At 40.5% G+C, this 24,571-nt stretch overlaps 1 protein-coding gene across 3 annotated transcripts in view; it reads left to right on the top strand.

Moving 5' to 3' along the window:
- Window positions 1–24,571, top strand: part of LOC122550094 (uncharacterized) — a 146,765-nt gene that overhangs the window by 99,778 nt on the left and 22,416 nt on the right. For 2 of the 3 annotated variants that reach the window (XM_043690664.2, XM_043690663.2), the window contains 3 exons: window positions 5,686–5,757; window positions 17,851–17,922; window positions 19,481–19,555. In XM_043690664.2, coding sequence (XP_043546599.2) covers window positions 5,686–5,757; window positions 17,851–17,922; window positions 19,481–19,555 — 219 coding nt within the window. The remainder of the gene's footprint in view (window positions 1–5,685; window positions 5,758–17,850; window positions 17,923–19,480; window positions 19,556–24,571) is intronic. The other variant, XM_043690666.2, reaches the window with a different exon arrangement.

Here is a 24,571-nt window from a genome sequence, read left to right as displayed (position 1 = left end):
TATAATTGGGATTGGCATACTTACTGCACATGCAATGCATTCCACCAGAAACTTTGCATGAACAACTTGTGAGATAGCATGACAATTGTTCACTTTCAAAATCAGCACTGCTAAGGCAACTAATCTGCATATATACTCTATTATTTAAGATTTAACTATGGGTGAGGTGTCTGATGACTTGAGGGTGGCTAATGTGCCTTTGCTTAAGAAAGGTTGTATGGAGAAATTGGGGAACTATAGCCTGTGAGTCTGAATTTGGCTGTGGATAAGTTGTTGGAGGTGATTATAAAAGATAGGATTTATGGACGTTTTAGAGAGGCAAAAATTGATTAGGGATAGTCAGCATGGTTTTTGTGCGAGGAAAATCATGCCTCTCAAACTTGTGTTTTTTGAAGAAGTTACCAAAAAGATTGATGGCAGAGCAGTAGATGTTGTATTCTCCTGTTCCCTGGATGCTGTCTGACCTGTTGCGCTTTTCCAGCAACACATTTCCAGCTCTGATCTCCAGCATCTGCAGACCTCACTTTCTCTTCAGAGTGAGCTTGCCAATTAGATACAGACAGGAGACAGAATTGTGATGGAGGGTTGCTTTTTGGATTGGAGGCCTGTCACTAGCAGTGTTCCACAGGGATCGGTTCTGGGTCTTTTGTTTGTCTTTTATACAAATGACTTGGATGAGAACATGGGTAGTAAGTTTGTGGGCGACACCAAAATTGGTGGTATAGTAGACGTTGAAAAATGGCAGATAGAGTTCAAGCTGGATAAATGAGGGGTATTGCATTTTGTTACAACAAACAGGGGTAGGGCTTATACAATTAGTGGTCGGGCCTTGTGCAGGTGGTAGAATAAAGGTACCTAGGGATACACGTACATAATTCTTCGAAGTTTGTGTCACATATAGACAGGGTGGTAAAAAAGGCACTTGCCACGCTTGCCTTTATTGCTCAGTCCTTTGAGGATAAGAGTTGGGAAGTCATATTGAAGTTGTACATTAGTGAGGCCTCTTCTGAAATACTGGGTCCAGTTCTGGTTGCCCAATTATAGGAGGGATATTATCAAGCTGGAGAGGGTTCAGAAGAGATGTACCAGGATGTTGCTCACCATGGAAGGTTTGAGTTATAAAGAAACAGTGGGACTTTCTTCACCTGGAGCAAAGGAGGTTGAGAGGCAACCTGACAGAAGTCTATAAAATATTGAGAGGTATAGATAGAGTTAATGGTAGTTGTCTTTTCCATAGGATGGAGGATTTCAAGATGAGAGGGCACATTTTTAAGGTGAAAGGAGTGAGATTTAAAACAGACATGAGAGACAAATCTTTACAGAGGGTGGTTCGCATGCAGCATGAACTTCCTGAAGAAGTGGTGGAATTGGGTACAATTAAAACATTTAAAAGACATTTGGATTGGTACATGAATAGGAAAGGTTTGGAGGGACATGGGCCAGGGACAGGCACGTGGGGCTAGTTTAGTTTGAGATTATGTTTGGCATGGACTGTTTGGATCGATGGTGTTTCCGTGCTGTATGACTCTATGTATAGACATTAAACATATAACAGTACAAAATTTAGCTACAGGAGCTGAAATGCATCTTGTACACACTAAGGCTGGTGATTGAATAGAGAACAGAGAATAAACATGGCGGTGAGGGGAGAAGGGAGAAGAAAAATGAATGGAGTGTTGACACAGGCAGAAACAGTGGAGACACTACTTCTGGGTCTGGTTATAACTTCAGATTCAAGTATGTTTAAGTTGGATGAAATGCAATTCTGCATGAATGTGCTTCCTGGCTTGGTGTAGTCATGTAACCTTTGCCATGAGGCATACATATTCGCAATCAATTGTAATGAAGTCTAAGTCCAAGCAGCAAAGAATTTGTTTGAATTTGTAACTTGGTCTCACAGTGAAGCTAAGAATTAGAGTTGAAAAGCTGTATAAAAGTGTGGCTATTAAAAGAGGAATGCAGGAATTTCAGAGCTGCTGAAAGCCACTATAAGGCCACAGCAGAAAGCACTGGGAGAGAAACAAAAGTTTTTCTTTCCTGCTGCCAGTTGAACTGAAAGCATTGTGAAACTAGAACTGTCAGTCTTTCCACTAGCAGTTTGAAAGCAACAGGATTATAATGGGTTTAATTAGCATTTTATAGTTGTTGCTTGTAGCTACACTTATATCACTGTTGAGCACCCTAAATCTCTCCGAAGAATAGAAAATATGGACTGAAGACATTTTTTAAGCTTCAAAAGCATGCTTTGTAGCCCCATTGAAGATAGCATGAACAATTAGTGTTCAATGTCAGAGTTCAAGGTGAAAAAACAGCCTGCTGATAAACGTCATTTCATTAACACAACTTGCAGAATCCAGTGAACTTGACACCTGACTTATTATCTCATCTAAGGTAGAATATTCTGAGGCAAAAGAAATCTACTGTGATAGCATAACTATGAAGAGAATCAACTCTCTAAATTGACAGTCTGTGATGGAACAATGCTCACAGCAAGAGGACAAATTTGCCTGAGAGCCCAATGCAATGGGGACTGAAAATTTGGAATGCCAGGCTCTGGACATGAAGCTGAAGCCATTTATGTCAGAAACAAATTGAAAGCTTAGACTAGGAACATAGAGGAAAAGATTTGCAGTGCTTCGCAAGCAATCATGGTTGATACAGTCAAACAACTATCAGGAGATGGAAAGAGTTTCACTGCAGAATCATAAAGCAAACACAGTGCTAATTTCAAAAATATTAAGAGTTTTTAAAAAATTAATTCACAGAACATGACAGGCCAGCATTTATCGCCCCTCCCCATTTGATATTGGAAGGGTGGTGGTGAGCTGCTTCTTGAACCGCTGCAGTTCATGTGATTGCTTTGCTGAATGCAGCTAATACCACTAAAGGAAAGAGATGTCTCAGGCAGTGTCCTAAATCAGCCGAGTTGGTTAAGATGATTCTGAAACAGAACCAGAGAGCAGAATGTTCCAACCAACAGACATTGGAGAAAAAGCCAATAGCCCACATGAGTGTCATGCATTAAAAGAAACTGATGAAAACAAATAGTTTTGCTAATGCTTGAGAACAGTTGTTTGCTTGGTGGGTAGCTCAGTGTAAATGCGTGCTAATGTATTTTTTGTATGTTAAGCTGGATGCTTGTATTGTAGTGCAATACTGGACTGAAGAAGGGCTTATGCCCGAAACATCGATTCTCCTGTTCCTTGGATGCTGCCTGACCTGCTGCGCTTTTCCTGCAACACATTTTCAATACCGGACTGTCCTATTTCAAGCTTGCCATAGTCGTATGAGTCTTGAGGCACAGTCCATCTGGGCAGCCACCTTACAAGTTGTAATAAAGACCAAGTGCATTTGAGCTCCTAACATGCAGTAATGCAGTGATGAAATCAACAGCGCCGATTTTCTGTACAAGTACATTGACAGGAAAAACATTGGTTTGATATTGATAATATGAGCCTGCTTTCTTTAAATGTATGGTTTTTAGTCTATCAATTTGCATAAAATCACACTTAGAGTGGATGTGAGAGTAAATGGTAAATGGTGAGAATAAATGTAAGAGAGTCTGCTCAATGTTATTTTAGATTTGATTTTACACAGCAGGGTTTTGAGAAATTCTACAAAAGTGGTCTGTTTACAAACAGAAAGCGGAGCAAATAAAGGGGTTCAGGTTGTCATTCTCTACTATCCATAACAGTGGTGAACAGATTTGTGGAACTAAAAAATTAGTAATTTCCTGCAGGATCTGACATGCTCTTGCAGCCTCAGTTTTATGTGATCGTTAACTTAAGTTTCTAACCCATGGTTAATCCCAGAATGTCATTGGTAATGCCAATGCCCTTAAATATCACGGGTTGGGTTTGAGGCTTGTGTGATTGATCCTGATTTGGTTGGGAATGGTCATTTCCTGATCGGTCTGTTTCTGTAAATATTACTATATCAAGCTGTTCCTTAAGTAATCTGTGGGATAGCTTTTCTAAATTGATACAGATCCTGAGCTGTTAGTGAGAAGTCTTTGCAGGGCCAACAGGGCTGTGTATGCCTTTGTTCTCTCTGAATCTAATGCCTAGTTGAAACTGGGTGGTTAATTGATTTTAGTTTTATTATACTTTTTGTAGTCGTTTGATATAACTGAGTGGCTTGCTAGGCCACTGCAAAGGGCAGTTTAGTGTCGAACACATAGCAATGGGTCTCGATTCAAGTACGGGCCAAATCAGGTAAGGATTTCAGATTTCCTTCCCTAAAGGACATTAGTAAATTGCTTGAAATTTTATGACAAACTTCATGGTGACTAGTATTAAAACTAGATTTTCAGTTCATATTTGTTTAATTTATTTTAAACTGGATTCAAATTCATGAAGTGTCACAGTGGGATTTAAACTCAATTCTCTGAATTGTTAGTCCATGCCTCCAGATTATCAATATTCAAACCAATAATATAACCATTACACTACTATACCCATATTACACTTTTAAAAATTTTATAATCGTTTTATATTGTCATTGGTTGACAGGATAAAATCAAAGAGTATAAACCATTCAATTAGTTATTTCTGGTCAATATACATGTGCATCATGTATGCATTCCATAAGTCTGTGAAGTGCAAAAACAAGCTTTCAAAAATAACGTGGTGCATACAGATAAACTAAGCACTTCTTGTCCTATGTTCAATTTGCTCTGTTAAGGGGAAATTTAGTCGGGCATCCTGATTTACTGCTAGCCATCAATACATGCTAAAAAATGTGTAGGATTAAAAACAAAATCAGCTAATCTCTGCTTGCCCTGCTGTTATATAGCTTCTCATTTCTTGTTACTACACTTGTAGATAAATACTGGCCACATACTTGAAATATGGAATTGATACCTTTTGAGGATCCATGGGAATAAAATTGACAAAAATAAAATCAGCAAAAGTAAAAGAGAATGCAGATATATTGAGACATGTTTTGTCTTGGGCTTTTGCTGCAGCAAAGAAAATAGCAAGTCTTATACATAATATGTGTAAAGATAGGTTTAGGAAGCAGAAATTATGTAGATGTTATAATTCTACATTCTGTACTCATTCCACTATGAGACCTACATTGGGATTTAATTTTGTACATCGTTTGCTTATCATGGGTTTCAAATTATTATCTGGAGCACTGCATTAATCCAGGCCTACATTTTAGGTGAAACAAAAACAGAAATTGCCAACGAAACTCAGCAGTCTGTGGGGAGAAAGCAGACTTAAGGTTTTGTGTCTGGTTGCACTTTATCAGAACCATTTTAGGTGACTCATTTCATTAGTTATATGTTCTAATATATTAACATGTGCTTCACACCTGAAATTATCTATGTGAACGTACAATTTGAAACAAGAGCACAATTAGCCTAAGTTTTATATTTTTGTTATCTAACATATGTTGATGGGATAAAGCAAAACGCTTCAAAAATAGAAATAAAGAAATAAATAATCGAACAATATTTATAAATGGACCAAAGGTTAACAATTAACATTTCATATATTATCAAGCTAACTACATTAACTACATGTTAAAGTATTTTCTATTTTTAAAGTATTTTCCACTTTCTAGTGTTCTTTCTCCCACAATACAGCTGAGAATGAGATTGTGAATTTTTATTAAGCAATCATATATTCTGCATATTTTATGTATTGAAGAATGTATTCTGTTTATGTTTTGCACCAGGGATCTGAGCAATAATAATATATTAGTTTTGGGTCCTGGCGCCTTTTCACAACTATCAAGTTTACACTTCTTGTAAGTAATTTTCCTGTAATTTTGTATTAAAAATGTTGAAAATAAATTTATTGATTTATGTTTTTAAAGTTTTGATGGCCAGTGAATGACTAATTGGATGATCACAGTCAGCATGTGTAATTTTATTAACAAAGTGGTGGACCCGTATCCTTTTTACACTGTTCTATGATTTCAATAAATAACATTGGAGTATGACTGATAATCAATGATTGAGAATGTCAATGGAACATTGCACATAGACAGTTACAAAGTTAGTTTTGATAATCATTTTCATTTATATGAATGATTTGGATGTGAGCATAAGAGGTATAGTGAGTAAGTTTGCAGCTGACACTAAAATTGGAGGTGTAATGGACAGCGAAGAAGGTTACCTCAGATTAAATCTAAATATTTCATTCAACCATAATTCTCAAATTTATTGCAAAGCATGACGCAAGTAAATTGATTAAGAATTTGGTGATTAGAAAGAAACGTATGTCTTGGTAATTAGCGAAAATCAACTGTTTGAAGTGGAAGTAAAGCCATACAACAGTCATTACACACAGAAAAAGACTATTCAACCCAAGTCAATGTTAGCTTTCTGAGGAGCAAGTTAGTCAGTCCGGTTTACCCATTTTATTCCTGTAGCCTTGCAAATTTATTTCCGTTGAGTGCTTATCCACCTTTCCTTTTGAGATAAATAATCCTTTTCATTTCCATAGCCTTACTGGCAGCATGTTCCAGGTAAAAAGGTTCTTCCTCACCTTCTTTATCTCGAATGTAAAACTTAAATTTTATTTCCCCAAGTCCTTGTTCCATTAGCTAATACGAACAGCTTTTCTTTGTCTGCTTCACTGAATTCATTTTAATCTTTGATACCTCTATCTGACCTCCCCTCAACTTCCTTTGCTCGAAGGAGAACAATCTCAATTTTTCCATTCTCACCTCTATTAAATTTCCTTATCCTTGGAACCATTTTGATTAATCTCTTTTTAAACCCTCAAGGACCTTCACAGACTTCCTAAAGTGTGGTCAACAGAATTGAATGAACTAGCCCTGTATTGAACTAGCCAGATCTTTATTAAGGTTCAGCGTAATTTCCCTGCATTTGTACTCAATAGGTGTATATGAAGCCCAAGATCTGTTTTACTTTGCGTAATATCCTCTCAATATGAACTGCTACTTTTAAAAAATAATACACAAGAATACCAAATTCCTCTGTTCCTGAACATCTTTCACAATGTTGAGACCTTATTTCTACATTCAGGTGATATTATTTTCTTTCTCTTCTGGCATCATAGCACACTTGTGTATGTTAAATTTAATCTATCATTCTATTGGTCTATTCATGTCATGTTCTTGTCAATTGACATCATCCTCATTGATTCTTTCACATTTCATGTCATTGGCAAATTTAGAAATTTTACTTTGTATTCATAATTGATGCATTTTAATACTTTTTTCATGGGGGGCCAGCATTGCTGGCATGGCCAGCGGTTTTGGCCTTGAACTAAGTGGCTTGCTAGATCATTTCAATAGACAATTATAAGCCATCCGCATGGAGTGACATGTAGGTCAGACCAGGTAAGGAAGCCAGAGTTCTTCCCCTACAGGAACTGAGGAAACCAGATGGGCTTTTACAGCAATTGATTAAGGTTTCATGACATGCTTTCACTTCCCTACTTTCTTTTATTAATTCAAAATCCGTCAGCCACTGCAGCTAAATGTGAACCTCATGTCTGCAGATCAAAAAGGCTGTGGTTTTAGAACTGAGTCTTAGGAACACAGCTGTCCACTGAACTCCATTCTGAAAAACACCCATTTACTATGACTGTCTTTTATCCTGTCCTCAAGCCAATTTTGTTTTATGGGCACTAATCCTTCTTTACTTTGAGCCTTAATTTTGTTCGTCAGCCTTTTATTGCATTTTTTCAAATAATGTCTTATGTACTCTAAGATACATTTAGACAACATCTATTGTTTTCCTTTCATCAACCTTCTGTTTGCTCATTATTCAATTGGATTAATCAAACACAATCTGCCTTTTCAAATCCGTGCTGGCTTTCCTTAATTAACTTAACTGTGTCTACTTTTTTTCCCCCCAGAGCAACACATTACCATAATTATGAAATGTCATAATTCTGGTTTAGAAACAGTAAAGGTTTATGTGAATCACATAATTCTCATAGCACAGAGGGAGGCCATTTGGCACATCATCTATGCACCAGCTCTCCAAATTCAACTTGTGTCATTTCTCTGTCTTCTCCCTGTAAAGTGTGCAATTTATTTTTTTGCTTATAATAGTCTAATGCCCATTTGAATGCCCCATTTGAATTTGCCTTCATCATACTCTCAGGCAGTGCATTTCAGACCATAACCATTCACTGCGGGAGATAATTTTTCCTTTGTCCAGTTTTTCTTCTTTTGTCAATTACTTTAAATTCCTCTCATTCTTATTCCTTTCACAAGTGGAAACAATTTCTCCATATCTACTCCTTTCAGACACCTCATGAATGTGATTTTGATCTGATCCTCACCCTGAATAGAATAGAAATTCATTGAAGGATTTGGGTTACATTTGTGTTTCCAACATTTCATTCTTGGAAATCTATGGATCCCTTTGTTGGGTTGGGTACTTTAAATACGATTACAATAAAATTGTTTTCAAGCTATGTCCATTTATCACTTGCCCCTCATTTCATGTTTGCAAGCTATTTGTGTTGTCATACGGAAGTTTGACAGCTGCCTCCAGATGGGGACAGTGCCATTTATCAATGGTTAAATCATTTGAATCAGTACATTGAGGGACAATATTCCTGGAAATACATCCAGGGAAGTTATTTGGGTGGAACTGAGAAATAAGAAAGAAATAAATTGCACACTTTACAGGGAGAAGACAGAGAAATGACAAGTTGAATTTGGAGAGCTGGTGCATAGATGATGTGCCAAATGGCCTCCCTCTGTGCTATGAGAATTATGTGATTCGGATAAATTGGTATTATATTATAAACCCCCCTAATAGTCAGAAGGAAATTGAGAAACAAACTTGTAAGGAGATCTCAGCTATCTGTAAGAATAATAGGGTGGTTATGGTAGGGGATTTTAACTTTCCAAACATCAACTGGGACTGCCATAGTGTTAAGGGTTTAGATGGAGAGGAATTTAAGTGTGGACAAGAAATTTTCTGATTCAGAATGTGGATGTACCTACTAGAGAAGGTGCAAAACTTGACCTACTCTTGGGAAATAAGGCAGGGCAGGTGACTGAGGTGTCAGTGGGGGAGCACTTTGGGGCCAGCGATCATAATTCTATTAGATTTAAAATAGTGATGGAAAAGGATAGATTAAATCTAAAAATTCTGGATCAGTGGTGCCGGAAGAGCACAGCAATTCAGGCAGCATCCGACGTCGGATGCTGCCTGAATTGCTGTGCTCTTCCAGCACCACTGATCCAGAATCTGGTTTCCAGCATCTGCAGTCATTGTTTTTACCTAGATCTAAAAATTGGAGAAAGGCCAATTTTGACGGTATTAGGCAGGAACTTTCAAAAGCTGATTGGGGGCAGATGTTCGCAGGTAAAGGGATGGCTGGAAAATGGGAAGCCTTCAGAAATGAGATATCGAGAATCCAGAGAAAGTATATTCCTGTTAGGCTGAGAGGTAAGGCTGGTAGATATAGGAAATGCTGGTTGACTAAAGAAATTGAGGGTTTGTTTAAGAAAAACAAGGAAGCATATGTCAGGTATAGGAGAAAGTAAGGACTGCTGATGCTGGAGATCAGAGCTGAAAAATGTGTTGCTGGAAAAGCGCAGCAGGTCAGGCAGCATCCAAGGAGCAGGAGAATCGACGTTTCGGGCATGAGCCCTTCTTCAGGAGGGCTTATGCCCGAAACATCGATTCTCCTGCTCCTTGGATGCTGCCTGACCTGCTGCGCTATGTCAGGTATATACAGAATAGATTGAGTGAACCCTTAGAGTATAAACGTAGTAGGAGTACACTTAAGAGGGAAATCAGGAGGGCAAAAAGGGGACATGAAATAGCTTTGGTAAATAGAATTAAGGAGACCCCAAAGGGTTTTTACAAATATATTAAGAACAAAAGGGTAACTAGGGAGAGAATAGGGCCCCTCAAAGATCAGCAAGGCGGCCCTTTGTGTGGAGCCTCTGAAAATGGGGGAGATACTGAACGAGTATTTTGCATCAGTATTTACTGTAGAAAAGGATATGGAAGACATAGACTGTAGGGAAATAGATGGTGACATCTTGCAAAATGTCCATATTACAGAGAAGGACGTGCATAAAGGTGGATAAATCCCCAGGACCTGATCAGGTGTACCCGAGAACTCTGTGGGAAGCTAGAGAAGTGATTGCTGGGCCTCTTGCTGAGATATTTGTATCATCGATAGTCACAGGTGATGTGCCAGAAGACTGGAGGCTGACTAACGTGGTGCCACTATTTAAGAAGGGTGGTAAGGACAGGCCAGGGAACTATAGACCAGTGAGCTACCAGTCAGTGGTGGGCAAGTTGTTGGAGGGAATCCAGAGGGTCAGGATGTACATGTATTTGAAAAGGCAAGGAGTGATTAGGGATAGTCAACATGGCTCTGTGCATGGGAAATCATGCCTCACAAACTTGATTGAGTTTTTTGAAGAAATAACAAAGAGGATTGATGAAGGCAGAGAGGTGGACGTGATCTGTATGGACTTCAGTAAGGCGTTCGACAAGGTTCCCTATGGGAGACTGGTTAACAAGGTTAGATCTCACGGAATACAGGGAGAACTAGCCATTTGGATACAGAACTGGCTCAAAGGTAGAAGACAGAGGGTGGTGGTGGAAGGTTGTTTTTCAGACTGGAGGCCTGTGACCAGTGGAGTGCCACAAGGATCGGTGCTGGGTCCTCTACTTTTTGTCATTTACATAAATGATTTGGATGCGAGCATAAGAGGTATAGTTGGTAAGTTTGCAGATGACACCAAAATTGAAGGTGTAGTGGATAGCGAAGAAGGTTACCTCAGATTACAACAGTTGGGCCAATGATCTGAGAAGTGGCAGATGGAGTTTAATTCTGATAAATGCGAGGTGCTATATTTTGGGAAAGCAATTCTTAGCATGACTTATACATTTAATGGTAAGGTCCTCGGGAGTGTTGCTGAACAAAGAGACCTTGGAGTGCAGGTTCATAGCTCATTGAAAGTGGAGTTGCAGATAGGATAGTGAAGAAAATGTTTGGTATGCTTTCCTGTATTGAACAAAGAACAAAGAATGTTTACAGCCCAGGAACAGGCCCTTCGGTCCTTCAAGCTTGAGCCAATCCAAATGTACTGTATAAACCTGTCTGTCAATTCCTAAGGATTTGTAACCCTCTGCTCCCACCTACTCATGCATCTGTCCAGACGCATCTTAAATGAATCTACCGTGCCTGCCTCTACCACCTCTGCTGGCAATGCATTCCAAACGCCCACCACCCTCTATGTGAAGTACTTGCCGCGTGTATTCCCCTTAAACCTTCCACCTCTCATCTTGAAAGCATGACCTCTGGTTATTGAATCCTTCACCCTGGGAAAGAGTTTGTCTCTATCCACCCTATCTATACCCTTCATGCTTTTGTAAACCTCATTCAGGTCCCCCCTCAAACTCCTTTTTTTCTAGTGAAAATAAACCTAACCTACTCAACCTCACTTCATAGCTAGCACCTTCCATACCAGGCAACTCGTAAACCTTCTCTGCACCCTCTCCAAAGCATCCACATCCTTTTGGTAATGTGGCGACCAGAACTGTACACAATATTTTACATGTGGCCGAACCAATGTCTTGTACAATTTTAACATGACTTGCCAGCTCTTATACTCAATATCCTGTCCAATGAAGGCAAGCATACCAAATGCCTTCTTGACCACTCTATCCACCTGTGCAGCAACCTTCAGGGTACAATGGAGCTGCACTCCCAGATCTCACTGCCCATCAACTTTTCCCAAGGCTCTTCCATTCATTGTATAATTCGCTCCAGAATTAGACTTGCCTAAATGCATCACCTCACATTTGTCTGGATTGAAAGCCATCTGCCACTTTTCCGCCCAACTCTCCAGTCTGTCTATATCCTTCTGTATTCTCTGACAGTCCCTTATGCTTTCTCCTACTCCAACAATCTTTGTGTCATCTGCAAACTTGCTGATCATACCAATAGTGCCCTCTTCTAGATCATTTATGTATATTACAAACAACAGTGGCCCCAAGACTGACCCCTGTGGAACACCACTGGTCACCTTTCTCCATTTCGAGAAACTCCCTTCAACTACTACTCTCTGTCTCCTGTTGCTCAACCAGTTCTTAATCCACCTAGCTAGAACACCCTGCACACCATGTGACTTCACTTTCTCCATCAGTCTACAATGGGGAACCTTATCAAATGCCTTACTAAAGTCCATGTATATGACAACAGCCCTTCCTTCATCTAACAAATTGGTCACTTCCTCAAAGAAGTTGGTAAGGCACGATCTCCCCCACACAAAACCATGTTGCCTATCACTGAGAAGCTCATTCTTTTCTAAATATAAATAGATCCTATCTCTTAGTAGCCTCTCTAGCAACTTCTCCACCACTACCGTCAGGCTCACTGGTCTGCAGTTACCCAGAATATCCATACTACCCTTCTTGTACAGGGGGACAACATAAGCTACCCTCCAGTCCTCCGGCACCTCACCTGTATTTAAGGATGCTACAAAGATATCTGTCAGGGCCCCAGCTATTTTCTCTGTCACCTCCCTCAGCAACCTGGGATAGATCTCATCCGGTCCTGGGGATTTGTCCACCTTAATAACCTCTAGCATACCCAATACATCTACCCTACTTATGCCAACGTGATCAAGACTAATCTGGTGGTGAGATTATTGAATACAGGAGTTGGGAGGTTATGTTGCGGCTATACAGGTCATTGGTTAGGCCACTGTTGGAATATTGTGTGCAATTCTGATCTCCTCCCTATCAGAAAGATGTTGTGAAACTTGTAAATCTTTTCTGAACTCTTTCAAGGATGTTGCCAGGGTTGGAGGATTTGAGTTTTAGGGAGAGGCTAAACAGGCTGGGGACAGGATAAATAGACAAAGTTTTTTCCCTGGGGTGGGGGAGTCCAGAACGAGAGGGCATAAGTTTAGAGTGAGAAGGGAAAGATATAAAAGAGACCTAAGGGGCAACTTTTTCACGCAGAGGGTGGTACGTATATGGAATGAGCTGCCAGAGGAAGTGGTGGAAGCTGGTACAATTGTAACATTTAAAAAGGCACTTGGATGGGTTTATGAATAGGAAGGGTTTAGAGGGATATGGGCTGGGTGCTGGCAGGTGGGACTAGATTGTGTTGGGATATCTGGTCGGCATGGACAGGTTGGACCGAAGGGTCTGTTTTCATGCTGTACATCTCCATGACTCTATAAATGATATTTTTCAAAAAGCTGCAAATGCTGAAACCTGAAACAGAAATTGTGAAGGTACATGACAGGTCAGTCAACATTTGTAAAGGGAAAAGAGAAGCTCACAGTTCAATGGTAATCCTTAGTCAGTTTTATGTTCTTAACGTTTTTTTTTAATTTTTCGTTATTTTTGATTGTGGGCTGAAATGGGAATACGAATAAATGAAGAAAAATCCAAAGAACTGTGGATACTGGAAATCAGAAGCAAAATCATAACTTTCTGGGAAAACTCAGCATTCTGCCAGCATCTGTGGAGAGAAAGCAGAGTTAGTGTTTCAGGTCGAGTCAGAACTGTTTGTTGCTTGGATAAAGTTGATATATATGTTAGAAAAAGGCCAAGGGATGGGGAAGGAGTAAAGGTAGGTGGAGATGGATAAAAAACAGTTGGGTAGACAAAGGAATGTGTAAAGGTCAGCCTGGGAGAATGATAGCTAATGGGGACCTTCAGTGGCTGACGATGTGTTATTTGTAGTAGCAGTCCATGTGATGACAAGGCCTGGGTGTGGGGGTCAGGGTAAGGACATGGGAGAAGGTGTTCAGACCCTAAAATTATTGAACTCTATACTGAGTCCAGAAAGTTGCAGGCTTCTCAAGCGGATAATGAGGCATTGTCCTTCCAGCTTGTGCTGAACTTTGCTGGAACACTGGAATAAACCAAGACAGAGATATTGGACAGGGAACACATTAGTGTTTTGAAGTGGCAGGCAACGGGAAACTCAGGGTCATTTTTACAGACAGAATGTAGGTGTTCTGCAAAGTGATTGCCAAGCCTGTGCTTTGCTTCCCCAATGTAGAGGAGGCCACATTGTGAGCAGGAAATGCAGTAGACTGGAGTGTAGTGCAGGTGAATCACTGCTTCACCTGGTAGGTGTGTCTGGGGCTTTGGATAGTGAGGAGGCAGGAAGTTAATGAGCATTACACATTCTGCGATTGCGTGGGAAGGTGATGTGGGGTAAGTTGGGAATTGAGAAGGAGTGAACAAAGGTGTCCTAGAGGGAATAGTCTCTGCAGATGGCTGACAAAGGAGGAGAGGGGAATATGTGTCTGGTGGTGGCATCCTGCTAGTGGTGACGGAAAAGGTGGCTAATGATTCTTTGGATGTGGATGTTGGTGGGATGGTAAGTGAGGACAATGGGGACCCTATTGCTGTTATGGGAGGGAAGAGAGCAAGTGAAAGCCAAAGTGCAGGAGATGAGTTGCACATGGCCGAGAGCCTTGTCAACCACAGTGGTGGGAAATCCTTGGTTAAGTAAGAAGGTAGACATTTTGGAGGAATCCTTGTCGAAGTTGGCATCATTGGAACAAATGTTATGGAGATGGAGGAACTGGAAGAATAGAAAAGAGTCTTTACAGGAAGCAGGGTGAGGGTGTATAGTCAAGCTGACTGTGGGGGTTAGTGGGGCTTTAGTGGACATTGGTGGCAAGCCTACTCCAGAAAAGGAGACAGATGTCAAGATTGCACTAGCTTTCTGCCACTCATGTCCTTCCAGATGGAAGTGGTCATGCTGTCTTAAGTGACTTTCTGCTGGTGAATTTTTTCAGTGCAATTTTAGATCAGATTACTTACACCGTGGAAACAGGCCCTTCAGCCCAACAAGTCCACACCCACCCACCAAAGCGCAACCCACTCAGACCTATTCCCCTACACCGAACACTACGGGCAATTCACATGGCCAATCCACCTAATCTGCACATCTTTGGACTGTGGGAGGAAACCGGAGCACCCGGAGGAAACCCACGCAGACACGGGGAGAACGTGCAAACTCCACACAGTCCGTCGCCTGAGGCGGGAATTGAACCCAGGTCTCTGGCGCTGTGAGGCAACAGTGCTAACCACTGTGCCACCGTGCCGCCGTGTTGGAGTTGCACACATCCAGGCAGGTGGTGAATATTCCATCGCACTCCTGACTGTCAGAACAGAGATCTCTTCCTGGAGAAAGGCTTGAACTGTCCCCATTCACAACCGCCCTCCTCTGCTTGACCAAACTTGTCCTCACTTTGAACAAATTCTCCTTTAATTCCTCCCACTTTCTTCTGATCAAAGGTGTGGTAACATACCTGCATGGGCCCCAGTTATGTCTGTCTCTTTGTGGGGTATATGGAATATTCCTTGTTCCAATCATACTGGCTGCCACCCACATCTTTCTCCGGTACATTGATAACATAATTGATGCTGTTTCTCTCTCTTGTCTGGAATTGGAAAAATTCATCAATTTCACTTTGGTGGATGATGTCAAGCTTCTTTTGTTGCAACTGCACTAATTCAGGCAAATGGGGAATATTCTATCACACTCCTGACTTGTGCCTTATAGTCAGGAGGTCGGTTACTTGGTGTAGGATTCCTAGCCTGTGACCTTCTCTTGTACCGCAGTACTTGTATGACTAGTCCAGTTCAGTTTCTGGTTAGTGATGTTGAATTTAGTGGATTCAGTGATGGTAGCACCATTGAATGTCCAGGGACACCAGTTAGAGTCTGTCTTGCCTGGCATTGCCTGGCATTTGTGTGGTGTGAATGTTACTTTTCAGCCCAAGCCTGAATATTGTTCAGGTATTCCTGCATGTGGAATTGGACTGTTTTAGCATTCGAGGAGTCACAACTGGTTGTTCTGCAAAGAACAGAGCCCTATATATTAATATATGTAGTACACACAAGTATTCCAAGCCCAACTGTTCAGTATGTTCAGCGCCATTTGCAACTCTTCAGAAATATACATCAAAACCTGGACAACAAACAGATTTTGGCTGGCTGATAAATGGCAAGTAACATTCATGCTGTACATGAATGGCATGTGAGGTGTTTGTTGACTTGGGTTTTATTCATCAAAGCAAGCGAGGAAGAGAGAAAGAGAAGCGAGACCACAGGCAGAGAGACAGGTGCATGAAGAGAGAAATGGTTCATATCAGGAGGGATGTCATAATCAGCCGTAAACAGGAGGCTTTTGGAGCTGTCAGATGTGGAGGTGCTGGTGTTGGAGTGGGGTGGACAAAGTCACATGACACCAAGTTATAGTCCAACAGGTGAAGATACCTCGGAATCTGCGATGGATACGACAGATGTCGTTGCCTATACACCTTTGTCTCCTGAAAAGTAGAATGAATTTTCCAAGAAGCCCTGGGTGCAAGAGGCAAGCCACTGTGTGTTAGCTGGGAGGAATGCAATGATTGTAATGAGGTCAGCAAGGTGGACCTTATATAATATGGTTTCCCTGACTGGGGCTTTTAATATGGTCTACTCAGGGACCCCTGGATGACAGATATAAACAGGAGTGTCAGAGGTTCTGTTCACTCAGAGCTGGCTCTGAGGGAGCTGGATCAGTGTCAAGGAGTCTCTTTTTATGTAAATAAATGGTGACTGGGTGATGGGATATCAGCCTCAGTGGAGTTATTTCAGAAGGGTTAGAGGGATATTGGCCGAATGTTGGCAAATGGGACTAAATCAGTTTAGGATATCTGGTTGGCATAAATGAGTTGGAATGAAGGGTCTGTTTCCATGTTGTATAACTTTATGACTCAATGACTTTGTGAGGGCAAGACAAAAAGCTTCAACAAATTTTTTTTTCAGCAAAATTCATAGTCAGTTCTCATAAGGTGTGTTATAGCAGCATTGTTAGGCAAAATCCACATTGAACCAAAGGAGGATGATGAGTGAAAAGGGTATCCCACTATCCCATCAACTCGTGTTAATCTACTTCTTGTTAATGTTGGCATCTTCTTCCCTTCCCTAGCTTTCTTTTTCACACTAGAAGTATCTCACTCCTTTCAGTGTTCTGGTTCTTTATTCCCTTAATCTCCCAGTTTACACCAACCTCTTCTGGTGCTGTGGTAATGTCCCTCCCTCTGGTATAGGTAGCCTGCGTTCAAATCTGCCTACTTCAGAGCTGTCTGGTAGCATCTCTGAGCAGGTTGCTGAGAAAATTTCTGTACCAGCACAGTTACAATTTCCATCCCCAAATCCTCACCCCCCACCAGAGTTCATTCCCGGAGTTCCCCTCATTCCAAATTCATTTTTCTTTTGTTTTTCCTTGATATTTTTCCTTTAGCTTTCGGAAGGACGCATTTGCAAATTCAAATTGGCAAACTACAAATACCAGGGATAGATTCCAAATTAACACTTGATCAGTGACATCGAACAAAGAATAGACCATTCATCCCCTTGAACCTATGCTAGCATTCAGTGAGCTCTTGGCTGATCTGTGGTCTAACTCCATATCCCTTACTAGCTTGGCTTAACAAAAATGTATCTATTTCAGATTTAAAATTAACTACTGATCTAACATTCACTGCCATTTGTGGAAGGAAGTTCTAAACATCTACCACCCTTTGTGAGTAGAAAAACTGTCCACCATCTCTCCCAAACAGTTTGGCCATAATTTTAACACTATGTCCCCTTATTTATTTATAATCCTTAACTAGTGGAAACCAAGAGGGAGGAGAAATAAGTTGAAAACCATGAAGTTGAAATGCCGTTTGCTGATATGAACACAGCAGATAATTTCAATCTATTCTAAATAACTTTATTACTTTATTAATTTAATGGATTATTTTTAAATTAATGTATTTTTAACAAAAGTGATGTATAAGCATTGAACATGGAAAATGTGTTCTCTGAAGATAAATGTTTTGAATTATTTTACAATTTATGCTCTCTTTTAGGAACATAAGTGATAATTATTTAAGCTTAATAGGAAATGGTGCTTTTGATCGTCTATCTTCAATAATCTATTTGTAAGTATGTTGACGATATTAAAATTAAAATAATTCATGTCTTTTTTAAAAGATCTGCAATTCCATATATATATTTGAATTACATTTTCGAAGGTTTTATAAAATATCTAGCTTAATTGCCATCCTATAACTGAACTTGTAGGTATTAAATTGTAGTTTAAATATTTAACATTCGTCTATGGGTTAGCAGATAAATAAAATGGCTCTGAATTCTGTGATATTGGTATTAAAACATGTAGAACAGAAAGATCCTGTGTTTTTAGTTAGCTGAAAAGTGTCTGTGGAACAGAAAAATTGGAAGGTAATTTTTTTTTTACTTTGCCTACTTTATTACTCCATTATCCAATGTTGATTAAACTGCCCAACACATCTTGCCATTGAGGTCAATAGAAATCAAAATGGGGATTGATGTATGTCAGATGGTTTAATTATTAACCATTTATACTAACGTCCAAGGTCAAAGTTATGCCCAGATGCTTTAAAAACATAAGCAATTTTACCCTGGAACTAAGTAATTAATATGTACGGACAGGTTGATTTGCCATCTGATCTTTCTTATCTTAATTTACACACAGTTCTACCTATTAGAATTTTATCTTGGAATAGGAAAAGTGCCGAACAATGATCATTATATGAAAAATAGCTTCCTTATCTTCACAGTGAATTACAAATCAAGAAATGAGATAGATTACAATGCTCTCTTTGAATATTTGGCACCAGCAAACCTTTGCATGGGTGGAAGTGTAAGAAGGTGAGGGGAGGAAGCAGTTTGGCTCAGTATCGTAGATTCACGCAGAATAAAGACAGACACTTTGGTCCAAATAGTCCATGCCGCCCTTGTTCCCAAACCAGATTTGTCCCACCTACCTCTGTATTGCCCATACCCTTCCAAACCTTTCCTATTCATGTTCTTATCCAAATGTCTTCTAACTGTTGTAACTGCATCCACCACTTCCTCTGGCAGTTCACTCCATTCATAAACCACTCTATGTAAAAAAAAAAGTTGCCCCCATGTCCTTATGAAAGCTCTTTCCTCTCACCTGAAAAGTATGCTCCCCAGTTTTGAAATCCCCCACCCTAGAGAAAAAACAAACTGTTATTCATCTGTTAGGCCCCTCATACATGTGACATTTTTTTTTTGTTTTAGGAATATATGCTCATGCTCCTTTTACTTTAAAATCAAATTGACAAATTGTGGAAAGATCAATGCTAGATTAATACAGTCCCTAATTCCCTAAGCAAACACTTATTCCTACAATAGAGGAGAGAAAAACTATCAGTTATAGGATGAGGGCAAATGAATTGCCACCAGCCATCTAATCAGTGTCATCTGTAAAAATCTTTGGGTAAGTTTCCTACCTTCTCTCTTGGCTACAAATGCTATTATTGCTTGGCAGCCTTGAATAAGTGGACAGAAACATAGCAATTAGAAAATGTGACAATATTTTAAGTATGTACACACACAGACACACACTGCACACACCATTGTGTAGACATACTAGTTCAGCTAATTATATTCAAAATTAGTCATATATTTGAAGTATTTGTTCATTTCTAGAGATCTTCGTGCAACCTCCATTTCTCTTGATGTTCTCAAAGGTATCTTAGAGAGTACAGTAAATATTGTCAACCTGTAAGTATACCTGTTCTCAGCAATTGCTCCGCTTCAATTTCAGATATTTCAGATGTAGTGTAATGGACGGAATAAGAGAATATAGTGTAACAGACAGAACGAGAGAGTAGCTGAAACGTTTTGTTCCCTTCATTAATGTCTATAATGTATATTACTTATCCTTGAGTGTGTGTGATCAATTTGTGTGCTTAAACAAAGAGGATCACATATTTGCATATTCACCCTGAAAATCTAATGCTATCTCATTCAAGTGCACGCGTGCAACCACACAGAAATACATTTAAAGAGAATGGCGCATTTTTATAAGAAAACTAAAAGACTTTAAGATGTTGTAGTCTCTAGTTTTAAAGGCAAAGTTATTGCTATCCTATTGGCTGCTGTTTCTGCAGTTGTTTGCAGATTGACTGCTTTTCCCTAGTTATAACAGATTTGTTATCTGTTGCCAGTTTTGGTCACATTATCAATACTTATTTTATCTACACAAAGGATAAGACCATATGAAACAGGTACAGGAGTAGGCCATTCAACCCTCAAGACTGACCACCATTCAAGAGGATCCTGGGTGATCTGACATTCCTCACCTACTTGCCTTTGCCACAGAAGATTTGATTCTTTTACCGATCAAGAATCTATTTATCCCAGCCTTATGTATACATAAGGGCCATGCTCCCACAACTTTCTGTGGCAAGGAGTTCCAAAGACTCTCAACCCTCTTCATCTCAGTCTTAAATTGGCACCCTTTTATTCAGAGAGGAAACATCCTCTCAGTTCAGAAGATAATCCTTCCATACTGGGGATTATCCTAGCGAACCTTCTCTGAACTGTCTCAAATGAAATATCTTTGCCTTAAATAAGGGGACAGCGCTTCTCACAATGTGCTCTCACCAGCAACTTATACAGTTTCAGTGAGACTTCCCTACTCTTATGGTCCAACCCCCTTGAGATAAGTGCCAACATTGCATAAGACCTACTGGTTACCTGCTGCACTTGTGTGCTAGATTTCTGTGTTTTGTGCACAAGTACTCCCAAGTCTCTTTACTTTGTAGTTTTCTGCAGCTTTTCTCCATTTAAATAATATTGGACAAGCTGGTTTCTCCATTGCCTGGTTTGTCGAGCTTAAAGTTCAGAGAGAGGAAGACTGCATAAATCTCTAAACAATATAAGATGTATACATTCCACAGATGGGTTTCATATTGCTACGTCCATTACAGGGGGCAAGCCACTCATGGCTAGTCAAATAGGAACTTTGAGAGTTCTAGCAATCTGACCATAAATTGGAAAAGTGACCTGACCATCAGCAGCCATTTTCACAGAATCACAGAAGTATTATAGTACAGAAAGAGGCCATTCATTTGCACCAACTCTTCAAACCAGCATGGATACTTACTGACAATTTCCTGCTTTTCCTTTCACATTATTTCTATCCAGATAATCATCTAATTCTCTCTTGAATCTGCCTCCCCTGCACTTTCAAGCAACGCATTCCCAAGTCTCACTTCTTGCTGTGTCAAAAAGTTTTTTTTCTCATCTCATTTTCTCCTTTTTGCAAATCCTTTGTAATTATGCCCTCTCATTTTGTTACTTTTCTCCCTATCACTCCAACTGGCCAACTCATGATTTTGAAAACCTCTCATCGGCTCTTCTCTTAGCCTTCTTATCTCTAAAGAGAACATCCCAACTTCTTCAATCTATTCTCTTTGCTGAAGTCCCTCATCCCTGCAATCATTCTTGTAAATGGCTTCTACGCGCTCTCCATTGCATTCACATTCTTTCTATAATGCAGTGTCCTGAATTGTACACTGCATTCCAGCTGAGGTCCAACAAATACTGCATACAAGAGGAACATTACCTCCCTGCTCTTGTTCTTTATGCCGCCTTAATAAAGCCGAAGATACTGTATGTTTTGTTAACTGCTCTCTCTCCACCTGTCCTGCCACCTTCAAATGATCTGTGCACATATATGACCAGGCCCTTCTGCTCCCTCTCGTCTGATAGTTCTTGTTTGTCAATTCTTTGTACCAAGACATGATGCCTCACACTTCTGTGCATTGAAACTCATCTGCCACTTATTTACCATCTCCACCAAATTCTCCATGTCTTTTCAGAATTCTAGACCATAAGACCACCAGATATAGGAGCAGAATTAGACCACCTGGTCCATAGAGTCTGCTCAGCCATTAAATCATGGCTTTTATGTTTCTTAACCCCAATCTCCTGCCTTCTCCCCATAACCTTTGATTGATCCCCTTATTAATCAAGAACCATCACTACCTCTCCCTCCACCTGTTTTTGTGTTATCTGCAAACCGAGCCAGAATGTCTTCTGTTCCTTCATTCAGATTGTTAATGTATAATGTGAATAGTTGTGGACTCAACACTGACCCCTGCTGAACTCCACTAGTTACTGGCTGCCATCCTGAAAAGACTCCTTTATCTCCACTCTGCGTTCTTCCAGTCAGCCAATCCTCTCTTCATGCCAGCAATGCCATGCCCCCAACATCATGGGCTCTTGTAAAACCTAGCAGCTTCCTGTGATTTTGATTTTGATTTATTATTATCATGTACTGAGATACAATTAATATTGTTTTGCGTGCTATCCAGACAAATCATACTTTATGTTATTACATTAGGGTAATTGAACAGAATACAGAATATATTGTTACAGCTACAGAGAAAGCATAGAGAAAGATCAACTCTAATATGAGAGATCTGTTCATAAGGCAGGGAAGAAACTGTTCTTGAATCTGTTGGTTCGTGTTTTCAAACTTTTATATCTTCTGCCCAATGGAAGAGGGTGAAAGAGAGTATTCCTGGGTTGGAGGGGTCTACGATGGTGTTGGTTACTTTCTGAAAGTATAGATAGAGTCTATAGAAGAAAGACTGGGTTTTGTGATGGACTGTGCTGTGTTAACAACACTCTGTAATTACTTGTGATCTTGGGCAGAGCCATACTAAGCTGTGATGCATCCGGATAGGATATTTTTCCATGTTGCATCTATAAAAATCAATAAAAATCAAGAAGCATTGTGCATTTCCTGAATTTCCTTAGCATTCTGAGGAAGAAGAGTCATTAGCGTGCTTTCCTGACTGCAGCATCGACGTGGATGGACCACAATAGATTGATGATATTTCCTCCTAAGAACTTGAAGCTCCCGACCACCTCCACCTCAGCACCATTGATACAGACAGGAGCGTGTCCTCCACTCCACTCCCTGAAGTCAATGACCAGCTCCTTCATTTTGCTGACATTGAGGCAGAGATTGCCACCATGCCACTAAGCTCTCCAACTGTTTCCTGTATTGTTTTGTCATTATTTGAGATCTGACCCACGACAATGGTGTCATTAGCAAATTTGTAAGTGGAGTTAGAGCTGAATTTGGCCACACAGTTGAATGTATAAGGAATACAGTAAGGGACTGAGTATCCAGCCTTGTGGGGCATTGGTATTGAGGATTACTGTGGAGGAGGTGTTGTTGCCTCTCCTTACTGATTGTGGTCTGTGGGTTAGGAAGTTGAGGATTGAGTTGCAGTGGGAGCAACAGAATCCTAGGTCTCAGAGTTTGGAGTTTGGATTTGGTTGGAATTATGGTGTTGAAGGTGGAATTAAAATCAGTAAGTAGGAGTCTCTCGTAGGTGCCCTTGTCATCTAGATGTTCCAGGGATGACTGTAGGGCAAGGGAGATGCCAAGTGCCATGGATCCATTTCAACTGCAGGCGAATCATTGTGGATCAAGGCATTCTGGGAGGCTGGAGCTGATGTATGCTATTGCTAATTTCTCGAAACACTAAGGCATGCAACCTGATTTTTCTTTGGCACTGGGATGAAAGTGGTCTTCTTGAAGCAGGTGAGAATCTCACATGAGAGTCGGGAGCGATTAAAGGGCGGCACAGTGGTTAGCACTGCTGCCTTGCAGCGCCAGAGACCTGGGTTCAATTCCTGCCTCAGGCAACTCTGTATGGAGTTTGCACATTTTCCCCATGTCTGCGTGGGTTTCCTCTGGGTGCTCCGGTTTCCTCCCACAATCCAAAAGTGTGCAAGTCAGGTGAATTGGCCACGCTAAATTGCCCGTAGTGTTAGGTGAAGGGGTAAATGTAGGAGTCTGGGTGGGTTACGCTTCGGCGGGTCGGTGTGGACTTGTTGGGCCGAAGGGCCTGTTTCCACACTGTAGGGAATCTAATCTAATGTCTGAGAATTCTGGTACACGCAGGATCTGAGAGCATGGGTGGGGACTCCATGTGGGCCATTTGCTTTCCGTGGGTTCACTGTCAAGAAGGCCGACCTGATATCTGCAGTGGTGACTGGGGATACAGGTGCACCTGAGGCTGTTAGAGCAGGTGACATTGTTTCACTGACCTCATGTTCAAAATGACCGTAGTGTGCATTGAGTTCATCAGGGAAGGATGCCTTGTTGTCATCGATTCTACTCAATTTTGTTTTATAGCCGTTACATTGAGTAAACCTTATAAAAGTACATGTATGTTCATGTGGTTACCCTGAGACTCTGGTATAGTCTGGTACTATTTCTCGGCACCCCTGGTGGCTTTGCGAAGATTGTACTTAGATTTCCTGTATAGCTCAGAGTCACCCGACTTGAATGTCTCAGACCTGGACTCCAGTAGAGAGTGGACTTTGCATTTCATCTGTGGTTTCCAGTTGGGGAACAAGGTGTGGTATCTTATCAAAGGCCTTCTGGACATTCAAATAGATCACGTCCACCAGCTCTACTTTGTCTGATGTACTCATTACCTCCTCAAAGAATTCTAACAGATTTGTCAGGCAAGACCTCTCCTTTTGAAGTCATGTTTTCCCACGCACTTTCAAGTACACTGCAATCTCATCTTTAATAATGAAATCTAAAATCTTACCAATGACCGAGGTCAGGCAAATTGACCTATAATTTCCCATTTTCTGTTTCTCTCTCTTCTTGAATAGGTGAGTTACTTTCACATTCTGCACTATTCTTCTCACTGTTTATAGTTCTTTCAAGTTCTGTGTTACCTGCAAGTTTTGAAATTG

The sequence above is a fragment of the Chiloscyllium plagiosum genome, unplaced genomic scaffold (genome assembly GCF_037043375.1).
Source record: "Chiloscyllium plagiosum isolate Xiang-an unplaced genomic scaffold, Cpla_swu_hap1 HiC_scaffold_5, whole genome shotgun sequence".
NCBI lineage: Eukaryota > Metazoa > Chordata > Chondrichthyes > Orectolobiformes > Hemiscylliidae > Chiloscyllium > Chiloscyllium plagiosum.
This window is presented reverse-complemented; position numbering and strand designations above follow the sequence as displayed.